Source organism: Canis lupus, chromosome 31 (assembly GCF_003254725.2).
Source record: "Canis lupus dingo isolate Sandy chromosome 31, ASM325472v2, whole genome shotgun sequence".
In the NCBI taxonomy this organism is placed as follows: domain Eukaryota; kingdom Metazoa; phylum Chordata; class Mammalia; order Carnivora; family Canidae; genus Canis; species Canis lupus.
In genome coordinates, this window is record NC_064273.1 from 33,912,839 (window position 1) to 33,925,234 (window position 12,396).

Genomic DNA, 12,396 nt, shown 5'->3' on the forward strand with positions numbered 1-12,396 from the left:
AAGGAAAATTATTGCATATTTGTGAAACTAAACAGCTAGTTGCATAATTTTTAAGTCAAGATTTCTTCCACAAACTTTACATATATAATATGTTCCATTTGTCACAATCTCTTGATATATTTATGAGAAAGGCACACACAGTTCTTGGTGGAATTTACTTGAGTATGAGAAGACAATTTTTGAGGTTAAGAAAAAAATCTCTCTTAAAAGATTTCAATTTTTTAGAGCGGTTTTCTGTTCACAGCAAAATTAAGCAGAAGTGGTAGAGATTTCCCATATCTCCCCTTTCCCAGAAAGCTACAGCCTCCCCTACTATCAGCATCCCCCACCAGAGTGGCACTTTTATTATAGCCCATGAGTCTTCATTGACACATCACAGTCACCCAAAGTCCGTGGTTGATATTAGGGGTCTCCCTTGGTGTTTCACAATCTGTGGGTTTCCACAAATATTTATATATTATGACATATACTACCCATCATAGACTAGTTTCACTGCCCTAACAATCCTCTGTGCTCTGACTGTTCATCCCTCCTTCCCTCACAAAGGTTTTTATTTTCATGTTAATATTAAAGGTCCATGGGATCCCTGGGTGGTGCAGCAGTTTGGCGCCTGCCTTTGGCCCAGGGCGCGATCCTGGAGACCCGGGATCGAATCCCATGTCGGGCTCTGGGTGCATGGAGCCTGCTTCTCCCTCTGCCTGTGTCTCTGCCTCTCTCTCTCTCTCTCTCTCTGTGTGACTATCATAAAAATATATATATATATATATATATATTAAAGGTCCATGTTGGGCCACCTGGGTGGCTTGGTGGTTGAGTGTCTACCTTTGACTTGGGTCATGATCCCAGGGTCCTGGGATCGAGTCCCACACTGGGCTCCCTGAGGGTTGCCTGCTTCTCCCTCTGCCTGTGTCTCTGCCTCTCTCTCTCTGTCTCTCATGAATAAATAAATAAATCTTTTAAAAAATAAAAAAATAAAGGTCCATGTAAAGGAGGTCTTGGGCCTACAAAGCAGGATTTGACGTAGTTGATTTAACCAATCCCCTACTGGGAGACACTGGGCTCTTACCAATTTGCACCATTGCAAACAATTCTGCTAGGATCACCTTCATCTTTTCCTCTTGGTGCTCTCTTGAGTTTCTCTGGGGTAAGCACTAAAAATGGCATTGCTAGGACATGGGAAATACTACATTTTAATTTAATAGGTACTGCTGAATTCCTCAGTTGTTTCTTAAAATGTCTAGAATGGTTAGATCAGCGGCATACTATAATATTGTAGTCATTCTCCGGGGCCTTGGAGATTGAAAAGCATGTTTGGGCAGGTGTCCCTAAAATACGCAATTTAGGTCATGTCTCTCCCAAAACTGCTTGAGTAACCAGTGCACAAATCTTTCATTTGATTCATTTAGCAAGTATTTGTTGAGTGTCCATTATGTGCTGGTGCTGTTCTAACCTCAGAGGATAAAGAAGTTGAAAACAAGACGTGTTTCTTTCAGTCAGGAGGTGGGTATTCTCACCGCTAAGAGTTTGTTAGAAAGCTCTGGACAATCCCTGATCCATAACTCAATACATGTGTGTTCATGCTGGTCTGGCTTTGAACAAGATAACTTTTCTTGATTATCTATCTGACTGAAACATACAGTTTTCCTACTAATAAGAGCCAAATTTTTACCTTTCTAAAAATATATCATCTCCAATTTTGTCCAGTGCTACAGAAACTCAAAATTGTGCTATGTTTATCCAAAAGAGATGAAAACACATACACATAAAAAACCCCTTTGTACCAGAATGTTCATGGCAGCTTTATTCATAATGCCAAAAATAGGACCATCCCAGCTTCCCACCAATAGGAGAATGGATAAACAAATCATGGTATATTCAGACGTTCGATTCCTACTCAGCAATACCAAGGAATGAACAACTGATCACACAATAACATGGATGAATCTCAAAAACATGATTTGGAGTGAAAGAAGCCTGATTCCAGAGTAAATATCATGTGATTCCATTTTTAGGAAGTTCTAGAATAGGCGCAACTGAGCCACGGTGGAAAAGGCAAGGCTATGGGTGGGGGCAGGAAAGGAGAAGAAGGGGCACGAAGGCATCTATGGGGTGACGATGAGTCTCCAAGTCTTGATGGGGCATGGGTTACGCAGGTGTGGCTCATCAAACAGTACACTTGCGATCTGTAAATTTCATCAGATGCAAATTTTACCTCAAAAGAAAAAAATAGAACCATAAGCAAATATTGAGCTCTAACTATTAACGTCCATGCTGTAGCATTAGGGGGAAGTGTACTGATGTCTGCAAGTTCCTTTGCAATAAATGAAAAAAGGAAGACGAACTGATGGATAGATGGAGTGGGAAGAGGGACAGAACAATATGGAGTAAAGCAAATTTAGTGAAAATATAAATTGTAAAATCTGCATGGTGGGTATTAGGTTCTCCCTAAAATTTCTCAACTTTTGGAGCACCTGGGTAGCTCTGTCGCTGAAGCATCTGCCTTCGGCTCAGGTCATGATCTCAGGGTCTCAGGATCGAGCCCTGCGTGGGGCTCCCTGCTCCGGAGGTGCCCGGAGGTGGAGGCCCTAGCGGAGACTCAGCAGGAACCCAGAAGGAAAGGCCCAACTCTGACTTCAGCCCAGTGACGTTCATCTTGGACATCTGACCTCCAGACTAATGCCCACCCCACGACCATCAGATTAAGATAATAAGCGTGTGTTGTTGTAAGCCCTCAAAGCTGTGGCAATTTGTTCTAGCAGGTAGGGTTAGCTTTTAACAACGTAAACCAGGGCACATTGATCCCCTGTTGAAAACCCTCCAATGCCTTCCCATCACATCCAGAATAAAATCCAAACTCTTTACAGCCTGGTTCCTACCCCCATCTTTCTCCTTGACCCCTACTTCTCTCCCTAACCCTGTTTAGTCTGTCTCACTTCCTTGACCAAACCCCAGCTCACTTCTACCGCAGGGCCTTTGCACTTGCCACTTCCTCTGATCAGAACGCTCTCCCTGCAGTGTTTTGTAAGGTTGGCTCCTTTTCCTGTTCTGAAATGACACTGCCCCAAAACAGTGTTCCCTAAACACACTCTCCGAGATAATACTGCTCCAGTTTCTCACCTTTCTTTTTTTTAAGCTTTCTTCATATCTTCATAACACAACTTCCTGAAATTATATCCGTGCATATTTTAATTTGTCTCTTGGTTGCCTCCAGAGTAGGATGTAAGGTCCGAGGGGGCAGGATGTTTGTTCCCTGCAGTATCTCTAGTGCCTGGGCCACGCACACAGACCGTCCTGGTACCTACACGCGAAAGAACAAATGTACAGACTCTCCCTTCCCACACTGATCCCACACTGTTGTCCTATCAACGACCCTCCCACTGATGCATCGGTTTCCATGCCTGCTTCCTGGCACAGTTGGGAATAAATCAGCTAAAAGTTCCCAAACCGGTCACAAACTAAGTGAAAACGGACCTCTGTTCTAAAGTATCTCCCCTACAGCACCGGCTGGAGTTTTGTTTTGTTTTCTAAATTATCTTTGGAGATTCAAATGCCTCACCTTATCCTCATCAAGCCCTTTCACACGGTTAGAGCCATCCAAATGGGGGGTGTCTTGTGGAGGCCTGCTGGGAACAGGACTCCTAAAACGACTGATTATGTCTGGAAGGCTTTGGTCCAAGGCCATTCTTGCCAGCTGTAAACGGAGTCTCCGGAATCAAAAGGAGCTCACAGCTCTACTTAAGATCGAAGGGGTTGGGGATCCCCAGGTGGCTCAGCGGTTGAGCACCTGCCTTCAGCCCAGGGTGTGATCCTGGAGTCCTGGGATCGAGTCCCACATCGGGCTCCCTGCATGGAGCCTGCTTCTCCCTCTGCTTCTCTCTCTCCCTGTGTCTCTCATGAATGAATAAAATAAAATCTTAAAAAAAAAAAAAAAGATCGAAGGTGTTTATGCTCGAGATGAAACTGAATTCTATCTCGGCAAGCGATGTGCTTGTGTGTACAAAGCAAAGAACAACACAGAAACTCCTGGTGGCAAACCAAGCAAAACCAGAGTGATCTGGGGAAAAGTAACTCGTGCTCATGGAAACAGTGGCGTGGTTCGTGCCAAATTCCGAAGTGACCTCCCTGCGAAAGCCATTGGCCACAGAATCCGTGTGATGCTGTACCCCTCAAGGATTTAAACTTAGTGAAAAGCAAATAAATAAAAGTGTACATTTGTTCTCTCTCCTTTTTTTAAAGATTTTATTTATTTATTCATGAGAGACACACACAGAGGCAGAGCCACAGGCAGAGGGAGAAGCAGGCTCCATGCAGGGAGCCCGATGCGGGACTCGATCCCAGGACTCCAGGATCACACCCTGGGCTGAAGGCAGGCGCTCAACCACTGAGCCACCCAGGGATCCCCCAGATTTGTTCTCTTGAAAAAAAATAAATAAATGGAGGCTGTCGTTCTCTGTGAAAGGGGTTTTTCTTGGGGAGTGGGGTGGGATTCAGACCAGGGTGGAGGAGAGAGGGAGAGCTCGGGACTGGAAGGGCCTGGGATGGATTCTGGTCAAGCCCCTTCTCCTTGAATTCTCCCCAGCTCATCGTCCTCAACGTGGTCACAGATACTTGGGGACTTCTACCCAGACCTGCCATCCCAACGGAACCGGGACGGAGCTGAGGGCTCAGATGTCCACAACGTGGCACGTTTGGTTGTCCTGCAAACCCTTCTGCAGCACGCTGGTCCCCTTCCCCCCGCAGGCCCGGCCCGTCAAGAGCTGACGGTAAGATCTTTTTCAGAAACTTCCTCAGCGTAGCGGGGTGTCGGGGCTGTTGCTGGAACACGGGATCTCCCATCACCGGGGGCGCAGGGCCCGTCCTGGGCCCGGGACTCTGCTGCCTTCAACCTGGCTACTCTCATTCTTGGCCATCGCGGAGTGGGGGAAAGGCTGGGAGTTGAAAACACCCCAGAGAAGGTCCTAAAAAGCTCCAATTCGGGTCAGGACCTCCAGATCCCAGGACGGATGTGTCTGATTTGCCCCCAAATGGGAACCTCGGTCGCTTAACCATTTTTTTGGACAATTTTTAGCTCAGCCCTGAACTGAAAAACCCTGACCTGGACTTCTTTTCCTCTCCTTGGTTGCAATTTTTTTAAACGAAATTACGATATGCTTATTTTAACAATTTCAGATCATACAGACATAATTAAAAGTCAAATGCCCTCTTGAACTGTGGCTCTTCTCTTTGAATCGCAATCCCTCGGGGGAGCCACGGTCAACATTTTCCAAGTGCCCTTCTCTCGAGCTCAGCAAATACATCAAGACAACGGAATTATGTTGTGCATGTTGTTCTGCAACCAGCATTTCTTACTTACCCATGTGTTCTGGGTTTTCTTCCATGGAAACATATACAAGTCCAGCGTCTTTTTAGTGCTGTTTGGTAGTAAGGGTCGATGATGATGTAATATAATCTATTGTTGGACATGGGGCACTTACAAATTATATTACATGGAATATGCTTGCACATACATCCTTACACAATTGTAATCTTCTAATGCATAGACTCTTAGAAAATAAATTATTAGGTCAAAGCATGTATTGATCAGGGTTTTCCAGGGAAAGAGAATAGGATATGTAATATATAGAGGTTTATTTTAAGAAATTGGCTCATGTGATTTATGGAGGCTGGTGGGTCCGAAACCTGCAGTTCAAGTCTGAAGGCCGTCTGCTATGGAATTCCCTCTTTGCTTCAGAAAGGTCAGTCTCTTTGTTCAATCCAAGTCTTCAACTGATTGGATGAGGCCCACCCACATTATGGGGGACAAGTCGCTTTACTCTAAGTCCACAAATTTAAATGTTCATCTTATCCCAAACACCTTCACAGAAATATCTGGGATAAATAATGCTTGACAACAGATGTCACCATGAACCAGCCACATTAGCATGTAAAATTAACTATCACAAAGGATATGTTCACTTAAATTTTTGATAAGTACTACCAAATTGCCCTCTAAAAAGGTCATTTCCAGTTGACATGTCCACGCAGCAAATGGATAAGCATGCCTTTTAATCCTCGTCCTTACCGACATGAAATATTATCATTTCTTTACATTTTTACCAATCCAATAGGCAGAAATGGCACCTCTTTTTATTTGCACTCCTCTCAAATGCAGTTAAAACTATTTTAAAAATTTTTATTTTATTTTTTAATGTTTTAAAAGATTTTTATTTATGATAGACACACACAGAGAGAGAGAGAGAGAGGCAGAGACACAGGCAGAGGGAGAAGCAGGCTCCATGCCGGGAGCCCGATGCGGGACTCAATCCCGGGACTCCAGGATCGCGCCCTGGGTCAAAGGCAAGCACCAAACCGCTGAGCCACCCAGGGATCCCAAAACTATTTTTTTTTTTAAAGAAAATAACCGATGTTGACAGAAGTGTAGAGAAATTGGAACCCCTGGGACACAGCTGGTGGGAATGTAAAATGTAAAATGGTGCAGCCACTGCAGAAATGTATGACAACGCCTCAAAAAACTAAACATAGAATTACTATATGATCCAGCAATTCCACCGTTGGGTATGTGCCTAAAAGAATTGAAAGCAGGGGGGATCCCTGGGTGGCGCAGCGGTTTGGCGCCTGCCTTTGGCCCAGGGCGCGATCCTGGAGACCCGGGATCGAATCCCACGTCAGGCTCCCGGTGCATGGAGCCTGCTTCTCCCTCTGCCTGTGTCTCTGCCTCTCTCTCTCTCTGTGACTATCATAAAAAAAAAAAAAAAAAAAAAAAAAAAAGAATTGAAAGCAGGGACAGAAACACGTAGTTTTACACTCGTGTTCATAGCAGAGTAATTCACAGTGGACGAGAGATGGGAACAACCCAAGTGTCCACCTACACATGCAGCGGGATATCATTCAGCCTTGAAAAGGAAAGACATTCTGACACCTGCTACGACGTGGGTGAAATCTGGAGATGTACTCAGTGCACTCAGCCAGTCACAAAAGGACAGATATTGTCATTCCACTTATACGAGGTCCCTAGAGCAGTCAGGTGCATAGAGATGGAGGGTAGTATGGTGGGTGCCAGGGGCTCCGGGAGGAGAGGATGGCGAGTCAGTGTTTCATGGGGACAGAGTTTCTTTTTTTTTAAATTTTTTAATTAATTTTTTTATTGGTGTTCAATTTACCAACATACAGAATAACACCCAGTGCTCATCCCGTCAAGTGGGGGACACAGTTTCAATTTAGGAAAGTGAGTATGTTCTGGAGAGATGGTGGTGATGTTCACACAGCAATGGGGATGTACTTACTGCCACTGACTTGTATGCTTAAAAATGGCCGAAATGGTACATTTTATAGCTATTTTAAAAATATATATTTCTTCTGAATTGTCTCTTCATGCCATTTGCTCCGACTTCTATTGAATATTGACTAGGATTTGGATGTTCATTCTTTGTTAGATGCATTGCAAATATTTTCTCCCAATCTGAATATTTCTCAGGTATTTGTTTAAATAAAAAAACTAAAAAAAAAAAAAAACAACCTAAAAATGTTATGAGATCAAATATTCATTCAGCCTTTTCCTTTGTGAGTTCTGGATTTATTACTTGCAGAGAATGGAAGCTCTGTTTCATAATTATACAACACTTCTATACTTCCTTCTAGTACTTTCAGAATTTTTCTGTATTGGGTCTTTTAAATCTATTGGAATGTATCTCCACGTGTGGTACAAGGTAGAGATCTAATTTATATTTTCCTAAATGGATACCTGATTGGGCTGAGACTTTTTTTTTTTTTTTTTTTTTAATGATAGTCACACATAGAGAGAGAGAGAGGCAGAGACACAGGCAGAGGGAGAAGCAGGCTCCATGCACTGGGAGCCCGACGTGGGATTCGATCCCGGGTCTCCAGGATCGCGCCCTGGACCAAAGGCAGGTGCTAAACCGCTGCGCCACCCAGGGATCCCTGAGACTCTTTTTTGAATGGTCTTTTCCATTGATTTAGAGTGATTTAGAATGCCACTCTACCGTATTAAATCTATTTTGTGTATTCTGTTCCATTGTTCTTTGTGTCTGTTTCTGTTCCAAACTCATATTGTTTTTATTACAATACTTTTTTTTATTACCATAGTTTTATAGGAACTTTGACACCTGGTGGGACAAGGCTTCTCTTATATTCTTTTATTAAAAAATTATTATCTAGTCTCATAATTTTTCTGATGGTCTTCATTGTTTTTAAAAGTTTCTTAAAAAAAAAAAAAGATTTTATTTTTAAGTAATCTCTGCACCCAACATGGCACTTGAATTTACAACCCCAAGATGAAGAATTGCATGCTCTACTGACTGAGCCAGCCAGGTATGCCCCTGATGGTCTTTATTTATTCTTTTTAAAGATTTTATTTACTCATTCATGAGAGACAGAGAGAGGGAGGCAGAGACATAGAGGGAGAAGCAAGCTCCCTGTGGAGAAGCTGATGCAGGACTCGATCCCAGAACTCTGGATCACGACCCGAGCCGAAGACAGATGCTCAACCACTGAGCCGCCCGGGGGGCCTCCCCACCCCTGATGGTCTTTAAAATCAGTTTTCCAATTCCTGATGAAAATTCTACTGGGATTCTGATTAGAATTGCATTACATTTATTTAGGTAAAAAGAACTGACACCCTTAAGCATTGACTTTTCTTAGGAAGTCTGCTTTCTTATTTATTCAGATCTTTACGTCCTACAGTCAAATCTTATATTGTCCTTTATGAGAAAAATGCTCATTTTCATACTGACTCAAGACCCATTTTGAGTCTCAGAAATTCGGAAGATCAGTGTGCTCCAAGCACCCAGAATCCATTTACTCTGATTTCTAAGAGGCCACTTTACTTGTATGAGTTCAATTAAATTTGTTGAACTTAATATTTAGTTCACTTTGGTTTCAAAGATAAGTGAGATAAGCAGAAGTGAAGCCAAGAGTGAGAAATTATGCTACAACAGTTAAGATTCCTTTAAAAATATTTTTCTGTGTGAAAACCCAAATCAGCACATTTGATCATCTTGCACATTTTAATATGCAGCCACATCCTTACAGACACATCCAAGCATGCAAGCTTTGCAACGCTTCCTCTCTCTGACTCATGCATAACAGATTAGTGTATTTAAAATTCTTCATACGTTACTTGAATTTATCATTAGTCTCTATACATTTTTCAACTTGAATTTTCTGCATTTAACGTAAAGTCCTTTCAGAGGTAAAATTTAATATTAACATAACTGAGTTATAAATTACACCTGAACTGCAGCAGTAATCCTTACAGTTAAGGGTATAAAGACACATGGATGGGATCCCTGGGTGGCGCAGCGGTTTGGCGCCTGCCTTTGGCCCAGGGCGCGATCCTGAAGACCCGGGATCGAATCCCACGTCGGGCTCCCGGTGCATGGAGCCTGCTTCTCCCTCTGCCTGTGTCTCTGCCTCTCTCTCTCTCTCTCTCTCTCTCTCTGTGACTATCATAAATAAATAAAAATTAAAAAAAAATTTAAGACACATGGATGGACTCACAGCCATATTCTAGTAGGATAACACAGCCAGACCACAGAAGGAGCGCTCATGTTCAATGCTCAAAAGTTAATCAAATGTTTTTTTTTAAGATTTTATTTATTTGAGATAATACAAGCAGGGGGAGTGGCAGACAGAGGGAGAGGGAGAAGCGGACTCCACCTGCAGCAGGGAGCCCCACATGGAGCTCGATCCCAGGACCCTGGGATCACACCTGGGTCAAAGGCAGATGTTTAACCCACTGAGCCGCCCAAGCGCTCCTTAAGTGTATTTTCTAAGGCTTTACTCAACAACCTATGTTGTTGTAAAGGGGGAAAAATCCACCAGGAATCTAGTTATCGCAACCCGGGAAAATCACTGAGGAAGAGCATCAGCCATTTATTGGGCACCATGTGCTAGACACTGCTGTAGCTCCTCACTTCCGAGAAAGGCATTAGTAGCACTTCAGGAAAGTCCTATTTCCAGATCTTCCTTTTTGGGATTACATTCATCCGCAAAAGGACGTGCTGAGTGGGAACAGCAGATGCTGCGACGGTCCCTAACTCAGGTCTGCTGTGATGGTCCCTAACTCGGGTCTGCTCTGAGTCCCTAACTAAGGTCTGCTGTGATGGTCCCTAACTCAGGTGTGCTGTGAGGTCCTTAACTCAGGTCTGCTGTTACAGTCCCTAACTTGAGTCTGCATTTGTACCACGTAGGGACTATCTTTTGCATCCCTGTGCTGTGCTTTCCTTCCTCCCCAGTGCCCATCACTAATCACATCACTTTACATTTCCACACCCTCAGGGAACCACAAAACACCTACTTTAAAAAAAAAATCAATGTGGAATCAGCAACTGGAAAGTAATGTGTTGATTCTAAAGGAGGAACTGGCCACACTAGATTTTTTTTAAGTAGCTTCTGGTTCAAATCAATCTGCATCCAACCCTGACAATATGTAAACTTCAAATATAAACTTTTTGGAGCTTTTATTAAGTGATGTAGATTTTTGCTTCCCGTGTATTTTGTTTTCCTATTTATAGATATTATTTTTAAAACTATCCATCCTTATTTGCTTCAAAATAATATGGACGGCCAAAATTGGCAATGGTTTTTTGTTTTTTAGATTTTATTTACTTATATGAGACAGAGAGGGCACGAGTGAGCGCACAAACGTGCAGAGGGGGAGTGAAAAGCAGGCTCCCAGCTGAGCAGGAAGGATTGGCAATGGTTTGATGGCTGTTGGGATAGGTTGACTGGTACATGGGGGTTCAGAATACTGTACTGCTTTCGAGTATAGGTAAAGTTATCCCTAAGGGGAAAAAACTCCACCTGTAATGTTCAAATTATGGCATAGCCACATGAATTATTTAGCAAGTATTAAACCATTTTACAAATAAAGAAAACCCAAGGACACATGAAAATTTCAACATAACTAAAATAACTACTTCTAGGGATGCCTGGGTGGCTCAGCTGGTTGTCTAGTAAATGAATTATGGATGTCTTTGGCTTTGTATTTCCCGAATTTTTTCCCCCAGCGAGTATGAATTGCTCTACTTCAATTACATACATAATACACATTTCTCCTCCCTGTACCAGCTCAGTCCCCCTAATTTTCGTCCCTATGCCCACAAACATTTTTATTTTTTTTTAAGTTTTTATTTTTTTTATTTTTTATTTTTTAAATTTATGATAGTTACACACACACAGAGAGAGAGAGAGAGAGAGAGAGAGAGAGAGAGAGAGGCAGAGACACAGGCAGAGGGAGAAGCAGGGTCCATGCAGGGAGCCCGACGTGGGACTCGATCCCGGGTCTCCAGGATCGCGCCCTGAGCCAAAGGCAGGCGCCAAACCGCTGCGCCACCCAGGGATCCCTAAAGTTTTTATTTATTTATGATAGTAACAGAGAGAGAGAGAGAGAGAGAGAGAGAGAGGCAGAGACACAGGCAGAGGGAGAAGCAGGCTCCATGCAGGGAGTCCGACATGGGACTCGATCCTGGGACTCCAGGATCACGCCCTGAGCCAAAGGCAGACCCTCAACCACTGAGCCACCCAGGCGTCCCCCACAAATATTTTTACACACACTTCCCAAACAAGACTACAACAGATTTTCTCCAGGGCCTTCATGATTAGCAGGAGTCTTGGTACTAGGCACCAGGTTCTAGGACTGTTAGCCCTCTGATTAACCCACATTTGAAAGGTCAGACTCAACCTCTGATAAGCCAAGGGAGTGAAAGGTTCTGCACTGGTTTTACGTAAAGTTAACAAATTGAAAACTTATTTGCTTGCATCATTATTAAAAAGCTATCTTCCCTGTCCTTTTGTCTAAATTGATGTCCATTCAAGCATTATCATTCAGTTCTTATTGCTCAGAACCAGTTTAGAGATTCACTTTTTGTAGGTAATGAGCTTAGAAAATATGCCACAGGGTGCTGGCTGGCTGTTGGTAGAGCATCAAACTTTTGATCCTGAGGCCAGAGTCCCACACTGGGTGTACAGATTACTTAGAAATTTAATTTAAAAAATATGCCTCAGGGCGCCCAGGTGGCACAGTCGGTTAAGCATCTGCCTTCAGCTCAGGTCATGATCCCAGAATCCTGGGATCTGGCCCCATGTCAGGGTGGGGGCGAGGAGAGTATATGTGTCCCTGTTCAGCAGGGTGCCTGCCACACCCTCTCGCACCCACTAGTGCTATTAAAATCTTTCTAAAAACTATGCCTGAGTGGTTTGTTTTCTTAAAAATTGTTTTTCTTAAGAGAACATCCAAGTGAAGGTTCATTTTTTTCATAAAAGGATAATAAAATGCTCAAGGCAAGTAGGATCTAGAAGTACCTCCATTCCAATTTTCTACAGAGAAGACAATCTCTTGTAGGTATCCGTAAGTAAAAACAAAACCAACCCTTATAC

General features: G+C 43.2%; 1 protein-coding gene across 1 annotated transcript; it reads left to right on the forward strand.

Annotated features, from left to right (window-relative positions):
* Positions 1-3,638: 3,638 nt before the first annotated feature.
* Positions 3,639-4,208, forward strand: LOC112661857 (60S ribosomal protein L35a-like). Its single transcript, XM_025449962.3, has 2 exons — positions 3,639-3,749; positions 3,933-4,208. Exons 1-2 carry the CDS (start codon positions 3,654-3,656, stop codon positions 4,176-4,178), a joined length of 342 nt encoding a protein of 113 aa, XP_025305747.3. The 5' UTR covers positions 3,639-3,653; the 3' UTR covers positions 4,179-4,208.
* Positions 4,209-12,396: the final 8,188 nt, after the last annotated feature.